Source organism: Adiantum capillus-veneris, chromosome 13, assembly GCF_014529385.1.
Source record: "Adiantum capillus-veneris isolate H3 chromosome 13, ASM1452938v2, whole genome shotgun sequence".
NCBI classification, from domain to species: Eukaryota; Viridiplantae; Streptophyta; class Polypodiopsida; order Polypodiales; family Pteridaceae; genus Adiantum; species Adiantum capillus-veneris.
Window position 1 is genome coordinate 66,245,816 of NC_140943.1, and position 22,265 is coordinate 66,268,080.

General features: G+C 40.8%; 1 protein-coding gene across 1 annotated transcript; it reads right to left on the reverse strand.

Annotated features, from left to right (window-relative positions):
* Window positions 1-19,620: 19,620 nt before the first annotated feature.
* Window positions 19,621-21,677, reverse strand: LOC147444179 (uncharacterized protein At5g65660-like). Its single transcript, XM_086526883.1, has 2 exons — window positions 20,899-21,677; window positions 19,621-20,554 (listed from the first exon to the last, which is right to left on the reverse strand). Exons 1-2 carry the CDS (start codon window positions 21,235-21,237, stop codon window positions 20,381-20,383), a joined length of 513 nt encoding a protein of 170 aa, XP_086383009.1. The 5' UTR covers window positions 21,238-21,677; the 3' UTR covers window positions 19,621-20,380.
* Window positions 21,678-22,265: the final 588 nt, after the last annotated feature.

Below are 22,265 nucleotides of genomic sequence, written 5' to 3' on the forward strand. Positions count from 1 at the left end.
TGTGTACAACAGGAAACAGGCTCTCCACGATGCCACGCTCCCGCATGGCATTTTTTAGGAGTTGAAAAATTAGACTTGTAGGCTTTAGTGTTGATCCCAGACTCATCACAAGATTGTTGCACATCATCTTCAATAACCACATTTGCCAATTTGAGCATAGGCTCCTTGGTGACTACATCACTAATGAACGTCCCCCCCATGTGAATGTAAGATAGAAATCACATCATGGGTATTGAGATAACTAGTGAGGAGGTTGACTCGTTCATCTTGGCTTGTTCCATTGCATGCCTCCTGAATAAAGTTTCTGGAAACCAACAAGATAAATGTTAGAAAATAGTGTGAAATAGAAATGTCTCCTACAAGTGAAGAAAAAATCAACTCGTGGCTATCATTCATTAATTGTTTGCGTGCTCCACTTGATGTGCAGGTGTTTCAATGGATGAAAACATGTGCTTGCATTCTCTTGCACCAAGGGGTGTCTCTTTTGCAAGTGTGTGATCATGTTGCCATGCTTCGTAATGTGGGCATCCTTTTCCTGCATTTATTGTTGGAGAGTTGCAACCTTCGTCTCCAAAGAGGCAATTCTTTCTTGTAATGCCAATGTCTTGAGCTAAAGAGATTGACATTGGTGCATCTATGAATGCAGATAATCACTTGCACCCATAGACAACCGCTTGCAATAGCCTAACAAGAATGATGGATGAAAGGGGCTTATAGGATCGTATGTGTCACCCAAATGTTTACATTAGTCTCACCAATGGTGCGATGTTCTTGTGATGATCTCTGCTCATTCACACATGCGGACTTTGTTTATGCAAACTCCGTGGGCAAATGAATATGTATGCTTGTGGTGTGCGGAGTATGAGGGAGTACATGGTGGTGGAGGAACACAATTTGTGATTTCCATGAGCACCATGGAAGTTGATGCATGAGGAAGCAAAGGATGAGGAGAGGAGGAGGAGGAGGAGGAGAGAACAAAGGTTTTTTAGGGGGGGAAATATTTTTGCAAAAGTAGACTTTTAGTGCCTGTAGGTCAAAAAATAGTTTTTTTGATATGTATATATGTTGGGGGGGAGTTTTAAGTAAAAAATAAGTGAAAATAAATTTTTTGAAAAAAAAACGGGCCTTAGTTTGTATGTTTTTTATGATGTGGCCACACTCCTTTACTCCCTTCACTTTCAAAAATCTACATAGCAAAAGGGACCTCCTAGATCCACATCCTACATGTGCCTAAAAATAGGCAAAAAACGTATATACGAAACTAGCTTCTTGAATGCCCTTGTCCCCTTAGGGCCCTGCCTAACATTAGCTTTAGTCCTTAAAAATTAGGATTCCTTACAATGCCCACGAAAAGTCCATAGTTTTCCTAATGCATCGGCGTATCTCACTCATTCAAGCATACTACTTTTGACCACACATATTCAAGAATGTACAATATCATGTATACTTTCCCTCAAGCCCTCATCTACTTTCCCTTGAGTTCATATTTTCCCACCATAATCGCCATGGCCTATGCACACAACCCAAACAAATTTCCTCAAATAGGCATTTGTATTATGATTTCTCCCATTAAGAGAGACTTGTTACAATACAATCTTTGTGTTCCTTGTGACGTAGGTGATGCAATGAAGATGGAAATCTTCATGCATCACAAACATATCATCAACTTGAAGAAAGCTTTAACCATCCCAAGCCTCAGTCCCAAGACCTCAAACACCTTAGAAGGTCGAGAGAGCTAGTAGGGAATGAAGGTAGGGAAGAGGAAGAAGAAACATTTCGTAGGAGAAAGAATTAGTTCCTCTCTTATCAGAACTCTTGTTGCTAGCATACATAATAGCATAGTAATGAGGAAGAAGAATATGGCAAGCTTAAGCATTGAAGCATGGATCTTGGTTGGATTTGCACTCCATAGCCAAGAGTGTTGGTGTAGGCTCTCAACCTCTACTTGCTTGGAGAAGGCGAGGGAGCTCTTGCACTTTTCATAGAACACCATGAGAGTGTTTGTGAGTGTGTGTGTGGGTGAGTATACCCCCTAAGAAACCCCCTAGCTTTCTTGGGTCGACCCTCCCTTGTAGCTCATGCTTGAAGCTCATTGGACCCCTCCAAGACTAGCCAATCATAAGTAGGAAGCATTACAAGCAGCAAGGGTAGCCTTGAGACAAGTGTCCCCCTTACCCCTTTGAGAGAGAGGGCTAGATAAATGCTAAATCAATTAATTAAATCTCCTAAATTATTATTGGACCCCTTGGGTGGCCAACCAATAGGCTTCAGGCACACCATGAGGGCAACATGAGAAGGAACTTGACAAGTGTCCCTTTTGCTTTCTTTGTACCATGCATGCCTTGTGTGAGTGTGTGGGTGTTCTCTCTCATCCCCCCTCACGTAGGGATCGCCCCCTCCTTTTAGGGATTGAATATTTGACTTTTTGACACCTCAAGCCCCTCATGCATAGGCCCAGTTCCCACCACAAGCTTGGATCTTAAGCATTTTAAGCTTGGGCTGGTTTCTCACCTCAAGTGCAACCCTAGCATGTCAAGCACGTCAATCATCTCAATCATTAAGCACCTCAAGCATCTCAAGCACCTCAATCATCAAGCACCTCAAGCACCTTAGTCATCAAGCATGACAAGCAGGACAAGCACCTCGAGCTGGGTCGGGTTCCCGCGCCTCAATCTCAGCCCTAGCTTACCTAAGGTCAAAGTACTTTTACACACATTATTGGAGGTCTTCAATGAAGATAACCCTAAGGTCGTATGCTCCATTTTTTAGTCAATCTTGTTCCTAGATTTTCAAAGAGACCTTTCCAGAAATTACTGGTCATTCTAGGATCTCTATCTGACATGATGGATGTGGGTAATCCATGGTGCTTGAAAATATGAGATATGAAGAGAGTTGCCATTTGATGGGCCTCAATAGTCTTTTTGACAGGAATAAAATGTGCTTACTTGCTAAACCTGTCGACTATTGTCCATATTCCTGTATTCCCATGGATAGAATTGGGTAATCCAAAGATGAAATCCATGGATATACTCTCCCATGGTGAATTTGGGATAGGCAATGGCTGGAGTAATCCAGGTTGCTTCCCTCTATCATACTTGGTCTTTTGGCATACTACACATTTTGAAACATACTCTTGTATGTCCACTTTCATGGTAGGCCAATAGAAGTACGTCTCTACTCCTCGGAGAGTAGGTTGAATACCTCTATGCCCCGCATATGGAGGAGCATGGAATTCATACATAACTTTCTTACGAAGGGAATGGGTAACACATAGCCTATTGCCGTGGAGAAGATAACCGTCCTGAAAGGTGAATGGTTCCTCTTTCTTCCCCAAAGCAAGGGCTGACATTATATCTCTAAAGTCAGGGTCAGTAGCATACTCATCTATCATAGAGGATAGATCATTGTGAGTAGCTATAGACACCACATTAACTTTTGGTCGTCGTGAAAGTGCATCGGTCACTTGATTGTGCTTACCAGCTATGTGAGCAATATGGAAACTAAATTGCGAAAGAAAATTTTCCCACCTCATTTGTTTGTCGGAAAGCTTGGTTTGCATCATGAAATACTTGAGACTTTGGTGGTCGGTTCGTAGGATAAATGGAGTCCCCAATAGGTAGTGCTTCCATGTGTCTAGGGCATGTAGAACAGCTAAAAGCTCTTTCTCATAAATGCCCAAGATTTGTTCATCAGTATTGAGCCTTCGACTCTCATATGCTATGGCATGCCCTTCTTGAAGCAAAATTGCTCCAAGGCAATCACCACAAGCATCACATTGGACCTCAAATGGCTTTGAGAGATCTGGAAGCACGAGGACTGGTTGAGAAGTAAGCTTCTCTTTGAGCTTATCAAAATCATTTTGCTCCTTAGCAGTCCATACATACTTAACGTTCTTCTTAGTTAAGTGGTCCTGCTACTTGAGAGAATTTTTCTATGAAGCATCTATAGTATGCGCACATACCAATAAAGCTTCTTAGCTCATGTAGATTTCTTGGGTTAGGCCATGATTTTATTACCTCTAACTTTGATGGATCCATACGGATACCATCGTGAGAGATAATATGACCTAGGTATTGAATCTCTTGAAGAAAGAATTCGCTTTTCTTTTGGTTGAGAAAAAGCTTGTTCTCCCTCAATGCTTGAAAAATCACTTGGAGATGTTGCTTATGTTCCTCCAAAGACTTGGAGTAGATGATGATATCATGAAAGAACACTCTAGTGAATTTGCGGTATGGTCTAAAAATTTTCTCCATCAGACGATTGAACGTAGCTGGTGCATTAGTCAAGCCAAAAGACATGACTAGATATTCATAAAGACCAAACGTTGTGCAAAATGCGGTCTTTAAGATATCTTCATCCACTATCCTTATTTGATGATAGCCACTCTTAAGGTCAATCCTACTAAAGTAGGTAGAGCCTTGTAGCTTATCAAATAGATCTTCTACCCGAGGCACGGGAAATCTGTTTTTGATAGTGATATGGTTTAGTGCTCGATAGTCCACACACATATGGTATGTACCATCTTTCTTTTGCACTAAAAGGACTGGAGAACAAAAGGGAGAGAACTAGGCCTCACCATCCCTTTGTCTACCAATTCCTGTACTTGCCTCATCTCCTCTTGTTGAGCTTGTGAGACTCGATAAGGAGGTTTGTTAGCCGGTGAGCTTCCTGGAAGGAGCTCAATGCGATGGTCATCATCCCCTCGTGTTGGAGGTAAGTCCATGGGGATATCATCGATGAACACATCTTGGAATCCTTTTAGAAAATTAGACAAGTCTAACTCTTCTTGATTCCTACCATTTACATTTGATGAAACATTAGTATCTTTTAGAGACTCTTTGACAAAAATCATGTACGCTAAAACTGAGCTCTTCATTGACTTATCAAAAGAAATAGGGTTTACAAGTGGAATAGTGTGACCACGCTCACTAGCATCTATTTACACACTCACTAGCATCTATATACATGTTATTTCCCCGGTAGGTGAAGTAGATTCTCCTTTTAGGGAACTTCATGTTGGCAGCCATGCGATCAAACCATGGTGCCCCTAGGATAGCATCCTCATGTTGGAGAGGAGAGATGAAGAAGTCTTCTTTGTCGACATAGCTTTGGACATGAAGCCTCAACTTCCCAATCAAGGGAGCAACAGAGGCTTGTTGTCCCTTGAAAGCTACATCAGCCATTACCATATCTCCCATCTCAAAAGCTTGAATGCCCAACTTGGTGGCCAACTCCATTGATATGAAGTTTAGAGTAGAGCTAGGGTCAAACAAGATGAAGGCATCATGCTCTCTTATCTTTCCCCAAGCATAGGAAAGTGATGATCCTTTGAATGAGCATCCTCTTTTGGAGCTTCGATGGTGGAAGCCCTAGGAGTCTCATTGCGAGTATTCTTCTTGGGGCAAGAACGATAGCCATGTCCTTGCTCCCCACACTTGAAACACTTATGGTCCTTGCGAAAAGATTCAAGCTATTCAGGAGAGAGTTTGTTTTTACCTTTGTAAACTCCCTTCTCCTTGGACTGATTTTTGTTGTTGTTGGAAGTGACTTGGGAAGTATTTTGAACATTGGTTTTCCCCTTTGCATCATTTTTGTCTTTGTTTTCCATGGGCTTGACATTACGTCTAACCCCCTGATGGAAATTGGTGCAACCATGGTGTGATGGATTACTTTGCTAATAGTACCAGGCCGTTGAGAGTTGATGTATTCGGCCATCTGTTTAGGTAATCCCACACAGAATTGCTACCTTTTCTCGGCAAAGTCTATCTTTTGAAAGACAGTAGCCTTGAGATGTAAATCCCAAAACTTGTATACGTACTTGTGGATAGACTCATGGGAGAGAAGCTTCAAGATGCACCATTCAGTAAGCACTTTGTATTTTGCATCGCTTGCAAGGAATTGCTTCATGCTGGAAACTCGTAGAGTTTTCCATGTCTTTGGGGCTTCACCATTGCCACGAAGGCTAGCCCACCATTGACGAGCTATTTTTTGGAAGTGCATAGCTACATGGCGTAGCTTGGAGTACTCTGTGAAGCCCTCGTCTCCAAAGGCCCCATCAAATTGCTGGATGAAGGCCAACACTTTGTTGGTAGCACCAAAGGTGCCATCATAGGTGAGAAAAGAGATACTCTTTCCTCCCTCCTTGAACTTCTTTAGCTTTTGTGACCTTCGCCATGCAGGAAATGATTTGCGATGTCATCCCCTCTTGTATTCTCTAGGAGAATAGCCATAACTTTCGTTGGAAGAGGAGGAAGGTGAAGAAGAAGGAGAAGAGGGTGACCTCTTCCTAGACCTTTTCTTCCTTTGTTTCCTCTCTTGCCTTCTAGAGTGACGAGGAGAAGGACTATGTGTTGATCTTTTCCTCTTGGGAGGAGTGGGCGATCGTCTAGACCGCCATCTTCGTGGAGCCACATCTTCAGAGGAACTTAAACTTTCATTGCTTTCTTGCTCTTTGGATTCCTCCTCTTGAATGGGAGAGAGTCTTCCTTTGGGGGTCTCTTCAAGAGGCCTCCTAAGATCTCTCTCCTCTTGGAGAGGAAGGGAAATTCCATAAGCACGAAGTTGTTGAGTAACTTCGGCTTGCAAAGCAGGGTTGCCCATAGCTTGCTACAACCTAGTGACAAGATAATTCACAAACATGGGAGCATCATCATTAGCACCTTCATGTGCAAAATAAAAGTTATCAATGTTCATTCTACTCTCTTGATTATTGTTAGCCATGTTAACAAAATTTATGTATGTACTTAGTGTATGCTTTGGCAATTCAAAACCTTAGTTGCCACTCCTCTTAGCCTTTGAAAATCGTCTCTTAAGTATCTACACCCATGGCTTGAAGTGGTTAATTATAGAGAGTAGAGGAGTAGGTCTAACATAGCAGAGTTTCCGAGGGCTATCTCCTTTCGGACTTCTTATGGCTCAATAATGGTAAAGCCGTAGGCAAGCCTAAAAAGACTTCATTATTAAGTCCAAAGCTCCTGAGGTGTTCACCATCCCCCACATAGTGGGCTCAACAAAACCGATAATAGATCCCAGTTCCACTTACCCTAATATAATTAACAACATCAACCATTTATAGGCTACTTAAGGACCTCTCTTCTTAAGCAAGAAAAGAGAAACCAAATGCTCTAATACCAATGTAATGGAATTGGCCTATTTAATTTGAGAGTAGCGGAAATTAATGAGAGTACTTTTGAGAAATGACTTTGTGAGCATAGCAGGTGAACATAATTGAAGATAGCAACATAATCATAGCAATTAGTTAACTTGGCATGAACAATACTTTTGCAAGAGAGAGAATTTAGATAGCATGAAAATAGTTGAGGACCGGATTTATGTGGAGCCGGTCCCCCCTCAAATAGGCATTTGTATTATGATTTCTCCCATTAAGAGAGACTTGTTACAATACAATCTTTGTGTTCCTTGTGGCGTAGGTGATGCAATGAAGATGGAAATCTTCATGCATCACAAACATATCATCAACTTGAAGAAAGCTTTAACCATCCCAAGCCTCAGTCCCAAGACCTCAAACACCTTAGAAGGTGGAGAGAGCTAGTAGGGAATGAGGGTAGGGAAGAGGAAGAAGAAACATTTCGTAGGAGAAAGAATTAGTTCCTCTCTTATCAGAACTCTTGTTGCTAGCATACATAATAGCATAGTAATGAGGAAGAAGAATATGGCAAGCTTAAGCATTGAAGCATGGATCTTGGTTGGATTTGCACTCCATAGCCAAGAGTGTTGGTGTAGGCTCTCAACCTCTACTTGCTTGGAGAAGGCGAGGGAGCTCTTGCACTTTTCATAGAACACCATGAGAGTGTTTGTGAGTGTGTGTGTGGGTGAGTATACCCCCTAAGAAACCCCCTAGCTTTCTTGGGTCGACCCTCCCTTGTAGCTCATGCTTGAAGCTCATTGGACCCCTCCAAGACTAGCCAATCATAAGTAGGAAGCATTACAAGCAGCAAGGGTAGCCTTGAGACAAGTGTCCCCCTTCCCCCTTTGAGAGAGAGGGCTAGATAAATGCTAAATCAATTAATTAAATCTCCTAAATTATTATTGGACCCCTTGGGTGGCCAACCAATAGGCTTCAGGCACACCATGAGGGCAACATGAGAAGGAACTTGACAAGTGTCCCTTTTGCTTTCTTTGTACCATGCATGCCTTGTGTGAGTGTGTGGGTGTTCTCTCTCATCCCCCCTCACGTAGGGATCGCCCCCTCCTTTTAGGGATTGAATATTTGACTTTTTGACACCTCAAGCCCCTCATGCATAGGCCCAGTTCCCACCACAAGCTTGGATCTTAAGCATTTTAAGCTTGGGCTGGTTTCTCACCTCAAGTGCAACCCTAGCATGTCAAGCACGTCAATCATCTCAATCATTAAGCACCTCAAGCATCTCAAGCACCTCAATCATCAAGCACCTCAAGCACCTTAGTCATCAAGCATGACAAGCAAGACAAGCACCTCGAGCTGGGTGGGGTTCCCGCGCCTCAAGCTCATCCCTAGCTTACCTAAGGTCAAAGGACTTTTACACACATTATTGGAGGTCTTCAATGAAGCTAACTCTAAGGTCTTATGCTCCATTTGTATACACACATGAATTCTTGTTGGAAAATAAACTTAGTCTTGAGACACACATACTTCATCAATCAAAATTGACCATTAATTTCACTCCAATTCAATCAAACTAGGCATGAAGTGTAGGTTACTTGATTTACACACCTACTTTTAGCCAATGATTAGCACACATTGGAGTCACATTAACCAATCAAGACTCCAAATGACCAAGGTAGTGCACTTACAATGTTAGCGCATTCCAAGCCGTTCCTTGATCCATGCAATGGTGCATCAATGCACACAAAAGTGTGTGAGTAAAAGCATGTTACCGTGTCACAGTTTTTCATGTCCCGGACAATGCTAACTAGCACAATTTTGACATATGCTAACTAGTACAATAACATGAGCTACATCTCCAAGATCTATGACATATGATATATCAGTAGAGAGCTCTTGAAACAAGGAATTCAAATGTATAACCTCCAACAAATTTTGATATAAGTTGTAAAAATTATACCGGACACCCAACTTTTTTCATATGTGCTAACTTGAAAATGCTAACTAGCACAAAAAGCACGACGGGTTAACATGCTTTCACCCGTGTGTGCACCAGCAAATTGGCTCAAAAATTGACCAATGTAGGTCCACAAAATCATCCCTAAAATCATAAGATTAAGCATGGGTTAGCACAAAAAAACTCGATTAAGTGATAAATCATCCTTTAGTTAGCAAATCACACATACATTACACATATAAAATTAGTGGTTAGGTTAGTGAAATTAGTCAAAAGTTAGTGGAAATTAGTTAAAATTAGCATACAAATTATGTAAGTTAGTAATAGCTAGCATGAAATTAGTGAAATTGGGAGTGGAATGGGGGGTTTGGGGTATCGTAACTCAAAATTTAGCTTCCGAGTAACTTGCACACAAAAAATTTAAACTAAAATTGAGTTACACACACTCAAAACCAATGAAACTAGTAATGAAATCACTCTATTCTTGACATCTTCTACTCACTACCTTAGCTTATCGATCCCCAAAAATAATGACAAATGTTTAGGGAAGTTGTATCATACACCTAATTGCAAACCAAGACCAACAAATTCATCAATCCATGGCACAATAACCCGGCTAGGGCTTAGAGGCACGCGCATTATTGGATGCATCAAAATAGAGGACTCAAGGGATCCCCTTACTCTCATAGAGAGAAGCTATGGAATTGCACACATTATGGCATTGAAATGAATCTCTAAATTAATCACCCTATTCACAACTCTTAATCACACATATACACAAGCAATGTAATTAACATGCCTACTTCACATTAGTGTGGACACTCTGATCCAACCACTCAATGTTAATTTTCATGCACAAACACTAATTACACACTTTGTAGAAAGAGAGAAAGAGAAGTAAGGCATAGCCCCTCACACACAATGGCCAATTATATGGCTAGGAGGGATTAATTAGAGAAGGATCATAGATCTAGAATTCACTACTACAACTTCACATACACATAATCAATGCTAAATGGATTAGCAAAGAAGAAAGAGAAATTGATTAAGAATAATGAAGAGCTCAAGGGCATGGAGATCCCAAGAAAATCATGATGATCAACCCTACAAAATGTAAATCATACCCGAGCATGCCTTATCTGTTAGCATAGGCTAGTTTTATAGGCATGGAGTCCAAGCCTTTTTACAATAGAATTAAATTTAGCCCTTTAGGCTATAGCTTGATAAAAATTGGAACTCAAATGAGCCCATCAATGCATATAGAGTAGCTAGAAAATATTATGGAGCACATCCTTTGCTTGTGCATAATTGAGGATATATTAGTCATTGCTAACAATCCTTTTGAGAGGGAGAAGCCTTGCTTTGTAGGCTACAATTACACTCTTATGCATCAATAATGTGCACTTTTCATCCTCTTTGTCTCCTCTATTTGAAAATTCCTCAACATGAATGTTGTAGGTTCTCATTATATCTAGTCTAACTCTTAGGTTGTTTCTCGAGATTGACTATTTATCATGAGATGTTTGAAAAATAGTATCACTAGGTCTCCTTTTGGTACTTTAGCCACTTCTGAATCTTTCTTGTATTTCTTTACCCACTAATTTCTTGTTGATTGGTGTCCACCACTCCTCCTTAAGAGGTGTGTGTGCATGGATAATTAGGATTCCTCATGCTATGTTCAAGCTAGCCCACATCTCCCTTTTAATTGACATTCTTGCACACTTTTGAAGGCATTGAGTCGTCGTTTTTAGTTCGTTTTAGTCACATAAAACCACATTTGGTTTTGAAAAGAATTTGATTGGCATGTCGAAAAATTGTAACATCCTTTTGACACCATAAGCTCCTGAGATTCACCTTATACTAACTGAATGGGCACTTTTGAGGATTGCTTCACCCTTTTGCTACTCTAAGATCCTAAGACGTACCTTACAATCATCTTTGTAATCTTGGTCCTTCCACACTTTTTTATTTTCTCTCTATAAAATGGCCAATTCTAGAGATATGGCATTACCTCCTCCTGCAAATCATAGTCATCCTTGACTATACACATATACAAGAGAAGATAAAGTAGGTCATTGGCATTTAGCTAAAGATCCACTTTTAGCACATTGACGACATTTCGCACTAGATGACTAATCTACTCAACGTTTGGAATATAGACCCATTCTAAGTGTGTCTAATCATTGTAATCTACTCAACGTTTGGAATATAGACCCATTCTAAGTGTGTCTAATCATTGTAGCTAGCGCACATTTCTATAGTGGATAGAAAGTCTATTCAATACTTGGGAGACATAGCTTTCCACAAGTGTGTGTTTTTTTGTATGCATACACTTTAGAGCATTTGATACATATTTGAAGAGCATTTAGAAAAAAATCAAACAAGCGAAAATATTTTCATTTCTTATTTGCAATGTTTACATCAATGATTACTTCTCATGGGATGAATTATAAGCATTAACTAAGTACATTTAATTCTTCAGCTCAAATTAGCTTTAAATCACATAGATATACTATGAAAGAATAGGGGAGCTAAAGCATGCTCTTCTTTATCCAATTGCCTCCTCTTATTGGCTTCTTAATGTATCTTTAGGAGAACCCTTAGCTTGCATGCCTAGCCAAACATCATAGGATTGTACCCCACCTTGGTCACACGCTTGTCCTAACATTAGTTCCCCCCTTGAAGGAGTTTCTTTTCACCAAAAGCTTCAATAAGACAACTCTTCATAAGTTTTGTCCTCAAAAAATTAAATGAAACAACTCTTTGTAAGAATATCATGTTTTCCTCTTCTAAACCTGCATTGCATCAATTAATCCACTCCATAATCACCAAATCTCAAGGGATGCACTGTGTAATATATTAATGTACCACGTAAGTTCAATAGCATGAAGGGTTTTAGAATGCAAAAATTTTAGACAATTTGATAGATTTAAGTTTAAAAAAAGGGGGGTTTTATTTTCCATTTTGGTAATTTTCTTCAAATAAGGGGTCATTCATGTTAAAAAACGGGGGTTTTAATTACTCCACAAATGTATGTTGTCGAAGTGCATAGTTCTCTTGGGTCGATCGAGAAATTGTCGAGCATCAAGCTCTAGAGGGATAAACAACAAAGATGCAAACCAAGTGAGATAAGTGCAGATAGGGTCAATTAGTGTTAGTAAGAAGATATAGTGACGCTTAGAGAGAAATCGCAGAAAAAAATAAAGACTCAAAACACAAATAATAGCTAAAATCAAAGTGAAACAAGATATCGACACTTAATTAATGTTGACAATGAGTAGATATTTCCAATTTTTTATATCTAAAAACCGTGTCACAAATCAATTGCATATGCCATTGTTAGTATGCCTTTTGATTGCATATGCCATTGTTAGTATGCCTTAATCAAAGTGAAACAAGATATCGACACTTAATTAATGTTGACAACCATTAGATATTTCCAATTTTTTATATCTAAAAACCGTGTCACAAATCAATTGCATATGCCATTGTTAGTATGCCTTTTGATTTGCAAACCTTTAGTCAAAAAATCATTGGAAGCCTTTTGTAATCGCCAAGTACAAATTCCACCCAAGTTTTTCTTGATTTTCACACCTACGGCCGCCTCCGAGAGCTTATCCTCTTAAAAAATACTTCTAATAGAGATGAACTCCCACTATATGCCCCTCAATACAAGATTTTGATGATGATTATCAATTATTATCACTATAGCTTCACCTTTCCCGAGATATGAGAGAGAGAGAGAGAGAGAGAGAGAGAGACACACACACACACACACACACAGAGAGAGCTTAGAGTTTTTTGCACTTTTATCCTCCAAATCTGAGAGAAAAAGCTCCCTCCTATCGAGCCCTTCTACTCTTCTCGATTCCCCTCCTCTAATAGCCTTCTTCTCCTTCTAGGTCAAGAGCAAGCAAGAGAGAGAGAGAAAATCCCCCTTTTCCCTTGTCTTCCCCGTGGCCTTGATACCACCACCTCGAGAGAAAAAATCCTTGTTCATTCAACTCCCTCCTCTTTTCATGCTACTCCCTTCTTTTTTATGCAAAAGCCCTTCTTCCCCTTGTCCACATTAAAACCCCTTTTTTTTTACTATGGGCGGCCTTTGAAGGAATTTAACCTATGTTTGTGATAGTAGAAAAGAGCAGGGATAGAACAAGATCCTCTAGTATGTTGGCTGGCGCGAAAAGGTCTAAATGGAAAATTTTGTGCGAAAAGTGGGAAATGATCGACTTATGGGAAGTCAGCCCATATAACAGCACGCTTGGTTTCACCTACAGAAGCCTCCAGTATGCTTGCACTGCCTCCAGGCTGGACAAATGCTATTGCTCACACCAAGCTGACTGGATACCGTCGTTGATGGAGATGAAGGTAGTCCGAGCAAAAATCCTTTTGGATCACATTCCTTTGCACATACATTTCAAGAAGAATAAAGGGGAGGAGCAGACCCCAAGAGGTGAGAAAAAACTGTTAGTAATAGGGGCACACCTATTCAAAGACCCTCTTTTCAAGAATCTAACCAAGAAAGCATTGGGTAAGCTCAAAAAAGATGTCGACCTCAACAAACACAATGCGTGGGACCTCTTTGCTCGGAGCATCCAAAAAGCAATCAAAACCTCGGGTCCCCGAATCAAGAACGCTAGGGAGGTACACCTTCTGCATCTTACAGCAAAGGTACAATTGCTTATCTCCATAAAAGCCAATGGGCATTCTACTGAGGAGGAGCACAAACGATGGCTCGAAGCCAAATCTAGCCTTGCTAATGAGAAGTTAGAAGATATCAGAAAGGCAAGGCTTCTCTCCAAGGAGACTTTTATTCAACGTGAAGCCTCCAATCAAGCTCTGTTTTTTAGGTCTTTAAAAATCAAGAAGAGCCAAGGCCATGTCTGCTCGCTCTATGATGAGAAAGGGACAGTAGTTCATAACCAAGATGAGATGGCTGGTCTGATGTTGAGCTATCTTATTCAAATCATTGGATGGCAGAGGGACTGTACTTCAGAGTGTCAAGAAGAAAATTCCCCACTCAAAAGCTAATAGCTTGGAATGGCATTCTCCAAAGACGAATGTTCACTAGCATTGTAAGCCCTTGGCAAGGAAAAGTCCCCTGGTTGGGATGAGATGACCGGTGGAAATCTATAGAGAATTTTGGGATGATCTCAAGGCCCCAATCACAAGATTGGCCAATAAAGCCATGGTGGAAGGGTCGTTGGAGGTAAGTGTAAAGAGAGGGCTTATCAAACCCATCCCAAAACAGATATGTTGTTCTCAACTGAAACATTGGCACCCTATAACGATGATGTCGGTGGCCTACAAAATTGTAGCTAAAGCAGTAGCCCTCAGACTATCCCCCTTAGTAAGCAAGATCATCTCTCCCCATCAACATGGGTTCATCAAAGGAAGATCCATTTACGATAACATCTTGGCAGCAATGGTGGGCATCGAATACGCAACTGTCATAAAGCAGGAATGCATTCTACTGCAGTTGGGACCTAGACAAGGCTTATGATAGAATAACATGGACATATATAGAAGCCGTCATGGAAGCTCTAGGATTGGGCCTTGTTTATGGCGGTTGGTACGTGTACTGGGGGCTAGAAGCCAGTCAGAGCTCCTATTCAACGATAGAATTGTGGGCTCTTTTGAGGTCAAAAGGTCTATTAAGCAGGGATGCCCGCTAGTCCCCCCTACTTTTTGCCATAGGATCACATCCTTTAATCACGACGCTCGAAGCTAGTGCCGAACAAGGGAAGTTGCAAGGCCTGGCTTTACCAAGGAATGGCCAACTCCTAGCAAAACATTTTTCAGAGGATTCTCTCCTCTTCTTGAAGGCGTGCCTTGAGGTCATCATAAAAGCTCTAGAGATTGTACAAATATTCTCAGTAGCTTTGGGGTCCTAGTGTAATATAGAGAAGTCAAGGCTAATCTCCCTATCGAAAAATAACTCATTTGACCCTTCTATCTGGTCGGGGGAGATTGTCACAAAAGGGAATATCTTCAGACATGTGGGAGCCCAGCCCCCTTGGGGGTGGACGTAACTCACAAGCAAAGATTTGAGTGGGTGCTTGAAAAAATCAAAACTAAAATGATTAGATGGGAGTATGCTCTTCTCCCATTCCCAAGTCGGATAAAAGTGATGAATGCCTTTATGATTCCTTATATTGCCTTCACTAGCCCGCTTCTCAAGATGGCTAAGTGTCACTGGAAAGAGTTCTTAAAACCAGTAAAAAGGTTTTTATGGAAAAACAACACAAAATCCTCCAAGCCATGGCAATGGGCCCGTTGGGAATCTGTTGCTCAACCAATGAATCAAGGAGGCCTCGGAATTCTCAACCATGTGGCCCATGCAGAAGCTTGTTGCACCAAATTTGTTGTTTCCTTGGCTAAAAAGGATCAAGTTTGGGCTGTCATGGTCAGAGATATGATAGAAGCAGCTAAACTTGGCTCGAATGGTGGAAAGTGGAGAGGGGTGGAGATTCATGACAAATTGTTAGCCCCGGCTTGGTCTACCTTAAGACCAGGGGGAAGCTCAGGAGAATTGGTAAGAAAATGCAATAGAGAAGCAAGAGTCTTAAAGTAGGGGGAAGAAGCCAGATACTTCAAGAACTCCATTTTGCATTGGTCCCCCTGGCTTTCCAAAGTTGTAGATCCGCCACAAACTCCCTATTGGATTGAGACAGCTAGGAAGTTGAATAATAAGGGTCTGAAGCGACTTGGGCACTTGGGGTGCAGGTTGGCTAGTGAAGATCTAGCCCACCTATTCATGGACTGCCCAACTGTCAAAGGCCTCGTAGGGAATATATGCAACTGGGTCCAAAGAACATGGAAAATTAGTTTTTTCAAGACTGACCTATTCCTTGGAGGTAAGAATTCAGGTAGTCTTGCCCTCCTTGTCAGCACTCAAATTGTCAGATACTTCTTCTTACATAATGTATGGCAGACAAGGAACTGCCATGTGTTTGAAGGAGGTTTTGAGGTGGCAAGCTTCACAGAAATTATATAAGAAAGAAAAGTGCTAATATGGACGCTCGGGCGCAAGCAACACTCGGAGGATTGGTCTAGGACTACTTGTGCCTTGTTGTCAGCAGATGGAATGCCTAGGATGGGGGGAAATCTTGGCCATCGGTAAATAAAAGATCTCAGAAGGACAAGATTATGGACCTTGTGTATCAAAGATGAGGGGGTGGGTTGGTAGGGGTGGCGCCCTGATAGTCGATGTAATTATGGTCCCTGGATGATGTCATGGCTCAACAAGAGCAAACAAGACCTTGAAATTTTTTGGGCTATTCAATATAAACTCACAATTGTGAGTTTTGCTATAGAAAAAATAAAAGGCCAGGCGTTGCTTATTATTACACAAGTAGTGAGATTTTGCTATTTCAAACATGTTTGGAAGGCAAAAAATTGGCGCATCTTTGAGAACAATAACAACTAAATTCTCAGAGATAATCCAAGAAAGTAGGGGGGTGATCATCGCCATTGGGAAGCAAACAAGACTGATGAACGGAGCAAGACCTTCAACACTGCTTTGACTAACATACTAGGGTAAAGAAGTGGACTCCTTGCCTTGGGGTGGCTCCCCTATCAACCGATGTAGTTATGTCCCATTATAGTTGTCATGGCTCGTCACGAGCATGACAGAAAATTGTAATTTTTTTGGTTGTCTTAATATAATCCACTCACAATTGTGAGTTTTGCCACAAAAAAAAGGAAGCTGTAATCTACCTCCTAAACCCTGTGTAACTCTACAAAACTCCCAGAAAAAAAAACTTTGAAACAATGAGATTTTATCCACCATTGTGCTTCTTCGGATGCCTCCAAAACTATGCCAAAAACCCTCACAAAGGCCTTGGAAACTTGCTTTACACCATCTGTGTATGGAGCCTTACTCCTTGAAATTTGAACTCGGGGGGTGTACTAGGTAATCAGGTTAATGTATCATGTGTGTTCAATGGGAGGGGTATTTTAATGCAAAAATTTTAGTCAAATTAACAAAGATACATTACCAAAAGGGGTTTTATATTACATTTTAAAAAAAATTGTTTAAGAAAAGGGTCGTTTTATTCATTTAAACATGTTAAAGAAGGGGTTTCTCGAACGCACATTATATAGGAGGGTTCTCAATAGTTCACCCCCCGAGAACTCAAACAACACTGTGCATGATGTCTTGCATGTCTTTCTTCACCTTGTTTGTCGTGCCTCTATATGGGCTTTGCATGATCATAGCTCTTCATCTACAAGCGTCTCCTTTGTTCATGGTTTTGAATGACTTCACTCCTTGAATTCGAGAGCTCTTGCATGGGCTTTTCATGCACGTTGGTAATCTTGAATATGTTTGCCAAAACTCTAAATGGCCAAAAATACGTTTTTTGACCATCTGTCAACGTACGCAAACTAACTCAATATTGGTGTGGAGTTTAAGAAATCTTTGTTCTACAAAGTTCTCTTGAGGGTCACTGTATGTAAAACCTATATATCATATGGGAATATTTATAAAACACCTTAGCTATGAATTTTTCACCAATAAAAGGGACCCTTCTTCTATTCAATCTGTAAAAAAAAGAACTTAACACCCTTCTGTTTGTGAAATTGTGAAAAAATATAGAATAAATTAATCCCTCTTGTTGAACCCACATGATAGGAATTTTTTTATTATAGTGAACCCTTGAGAAAAAGTTGGAAACCACAATGAGTCTAGTAAATCTAGTGGGCAAAATCTTTAAAATTGGCTTCCGTCCAACAAATATTTCAAAAAGAAAACTCCTCATTTAGATTCTCCTAAGAGGATCTATAGAGTACTACAGAGAGGGACCTTCTCCTCTTTCCTTTGCTACAACTTTGATACCATTGTGATGATAGGAGAATTGAACCATCCCCTTTTCTACCCAACAACCTACAGGCTTGTAGGCTTTCTAACCTATGTTTAGAAGATCCCTTGACTTGCATGTTTAGTTGGTCATACCAAAGGCTATGCAACCCTTTGATCCTACCCTTGTCTTGACATATTCTTAATGGCTTTTTAATGTTCTAAAACGTAGCTCTTCTAGAGGCTGGCATGACCAATCCCATTAAATTTGCATCTCTAATTTAGGTATTATGGAGTATTTTCTCCCTCTAGTCTAAAAGGAGAAAATCATGTTTGGAGCCTTAAACTTTATTCAAACTTTCTTGAAACATTGTATAATGTTAGAAAATGAATTTTGATAATTAATTTTTGATGGTGTCCTTACTTAAATACAATTTTGCAGATAGACAATGCCACATTTCCAAGTTTAACAGACATGTGGGGATCCTCACACCCTTCACTTATTACAATGTAAACCTGTCAAAGCCACATTGACCACAAGTAACTATCACATGAAACATACCCCTCTCTACTGAATATCAAGGTTTTTGTTGATGTTGATGTAGAAGAGAAAGTCAAACAAAAAAGAGGAAAGATATTGCAGTTTGGCAAGTTGAATCCTCAGGGGGTTAATCTACTAAATTGCACATATTTAGGACCTCTTTTAAAAATCCAAAATCCGTGAATTTTTCAAAGAATATAATGATTTTTTTCTTTAAATCTATAAAAAAAGAATTTAAATTTGTAAAATATCCTTCTGTAGATTTGTTTTTGTAAGCTTTTAGGGATTAAAATACCCTTATGTTGCTCTCATGCGATAGTCAGTTCCAAGTTCAAATGCAAGCTACCTACTTTCATTAAGGTGTTTAAAAAGCTTTCCTAACGATGTTTTTGGTCTCTATAGTGGAATTTTAAAAAAAAACACCTTCAAGGTTTAGAATGAGATCCCGTCAATGCATTCTTCTTCAAGTCATGTTGCCACAGTCCACCATCATGGTTTACATCTTGTATGTATGCTCAACACTTTGGAATGTTTTAAAAACCATCCATTTCTATATTCTAAATGACAAGGTGATGACTCTTTGTATGTGCATATATATATATATATATATATATATATATATATATATATATATATATATATATATATATATATATATAACACTATTTCTTATTACACAATGAATGGTTGAAAAACTAGGGCTAGAGTGGGAAGTGGAACTAGGTATGGTATGATGCCACTACTCCATCCAACTGAGTTGGCTAGGTTTATCGAAATTCAAGCTTGTTGATTTAAATAGAGATACACAATGGGACCCCGGACTACAAGTGTATCAAAGGATCCCGATCTTTACATTGTGTTATTGGATACTCTAATTCAAATATCTATCCTAAAGCTGTAGAACTTTGTCTTGCTTTTATGATGCATGCAATGCGGGCCAATGGAGGAGGAGGTGCACCAACAAAGACAATGTGGAGCTATGGGATTGCTTTAGGAATACAACCTACAGATAATGCCATCAATGATGGAAGTGATTTCAAGGACATGATGTACTAAGTAAACACAATCAACAAGCGTCATTTTGTAGAACTTATAGCACTCAAGGCCAACCACCATACGAGTTCTTTGCCCATGCATCTAGCTGACTGGTGTTGATTGTGTGAAATGTTGTACTTTCAGCATGACAGTTAGAAAACATATAAAACTTTACAAAAGGGTACTTAAAAAATGTAGAGAAGAATTTCTATTAATCTTGAGGATAATGTACATACATGAGAGCCATATAGGAGCTAAATATAGTTTGTAAAGGCCAAACTGGTAAACTCGTTTGGAGAAAAAGTAGAGACCAAACTGTTTGGTGACCTAGTTTGGAGCAGAAGTAGAGACCAAATTGTTTGGTGGGATGAGTTTGAACTCAAAACCTTTTGTGCATCCCTTAGCCTTGCAAAAGACATACAGGACTTATGTATAAACATTGTGTGAGGGTCTCTTTTAGAGGACCCTAGCATCGTAGTAAGAAGGGGGGGCCTTCATAGAGAGACTAGTATGTCCGGCCGTCGAAGCTCTCTCTTTCTCTCTCCCTCTTTATCACGTGTTTAGGAGCCACTCTTATTTTTGGAATCTAGCCTTCATCTCGCAGCTTGCGCCACGTGTAAAAGGGTCTCCTTCCGCCATATAATGTTAAGTAGATTGGTTTTTTGGCATGATAAAATAGGCCTTGGCCTTGAAGGAGATGGGCTCTTCCTAGGCATTGTTAATTTTGTGGATGGTCCCTTTCGTTACTGGTCACATGGTCTTGCTTTGGAAGGCCCTTGTGATGTTACACCTTGTTGTTATGCTTTTCATTTAGGAAAGCCCCATCCCTCTCTCTTTCTTTCATTTAGGAAAGCCCCATCCCTCTCTCTTTCTTTCACGAGCTTGGCGTTTGGTTCGAGGATTTGAACTCGGGTATATACATTGTAATACGTTTTTGTACGCCTAATGCCGAATGTCCAACTTGAGAGCGTCGAAGTAAAGCCCTTTCTTGTGAGCAGCAGCTATGTCTTGTGCAGCTGCTTGTAGTGAGAGGGAATGATCCACGAAGGGGCAAGGAACTGCTATGAACCTGGGAATGTATTCGCCTGCCATGTAAACTACAGGGGGGCATTGAACCTGCACATCGAACAAAGAGTTAGAGTTGGAGAGAGAGAGAGAGAGAGAGAGAGAGGTGGGTCATTGAAGTATGAGATTGGCGAGGGTGGGCGGTGGCTTGCGAGCAGAGAGATAGTTGCGAGAATGGGGAGCCGGCACGCAGAGAGAGAGAGAGAGAGAGAGAGAGAGAGAGAGAGAGATGGGTCATTGAAATATGAGATTGGCGATGGTGGGCGGTGGCTTGCGAGCGGAGAGAGAGTTGCGACCGGCACGCGCACACACACACACACACACACACACACACACACACACAGAGAGAGAGAGAGAGAGAGAGAGAGAGAGAGAGAGAGAGATATGGGTCTTACCATATCAAGCTTAGCGATGGTGGGCAGCTGCTTCCCGGCCTCGAGAGGGGTAGAGTTGGGTTGCTGGGCTGCGTCGATTCCTGTAGAAGTAGTAGTAGAAGGAGAGAAATTTGCAGCACGAGATTTCTTGAGGGTAAGCCAGTGGTAACAAAAGGAGAAGAGCGCGGAGACGAAGAGAATGATGAGCACCACCAGACCTGTGCCCAGCGGAAACGAAAGGCCGGGCCTTGACCCTCCACTGCTCGCAAATGCCAGCGGAAGCCTATGATTGCTTCCACTGTGTTCCATGCCATTGCTATTGCTATAAGAAAGTAGTATCCTTTGATGCAATCTTGACATTTTGGAGCGCTCTTTCTCCCCCTCTCTCTCTCTCTCTCTCTCTCTCTCTCACACACACACACACACAAAAGCTCTCTTATAAACTTACAAGGTAAGATCCATGGCAAGTTAGGTTGCTCTCTCTCTCTCTCTCACACACACAAACACACACACACACACACACAAGCTCTCTTGTAAACTTACAAGGTAAGATCCATGGCAAGTTAGGTTGCTCTCTCTCAAATTACTTAGAATGTTGGTTGCTTTCTCTCTCTCTTTCCTACTAAGATCCCCTCAAATAGTATCACTTGTGGTCTCACTTGCTACGTTGTCTGTCTTACACACGCAATTCCTCGTCGAGCCTTCACTCTCCTAGTCAAAGTTGCTCTCTCTCTCTCTCTCTCTCTCTCTCTCTCTCTCTCGTAGCTCCTTGAAACCTTGCTCTCAAACTAGCTTAGCTTGTGGTTCATGAAAGGAGAGTGGGGGTGCATTTTAAATCATTGGGTTATGTGAAAGCAAGATGCAAAGTGAAAGCCCACATGGCTAAAGCTCTGTAGCACAAGGGGGAAGTGGATAAAAACAACTACAAGAGGATTATGTTTTACTTACTAGGACTTGTCCTTTTTAGGGCCCCACACTCCACCACCACCACCAGCTCACATAAGATCCACTTTCTATCACCCACAAAGTAACACTCATAAGAGGGCCCCTCGGCCTCGCCCTTCACAAGGAACCCTCCTCCTCAGTCCTTCATCAAAGCAGAGTTGACACTATGCCTATGCCCACACAAGAAGCACAACAACTCTGTGGGTTGATCTTAGGATTAAAAACTCTTAATGTATCCACAAAGATTTTGCCCATGTGATCTTAATTTCCAAGAAATTGCCCTCTGTTTTCTTTGTGGTTTCCCATACAGCAATAATTTACCCCCTGATATTTCATTAATGCTTACAAAGCATTTCTTCTAGAAATACCATTTAAACGTCGTAGCGGTAGGGAAATTTTCGTCTAGATATATGGTAATGGTACAAAAATTCTCTGAGCTTTTC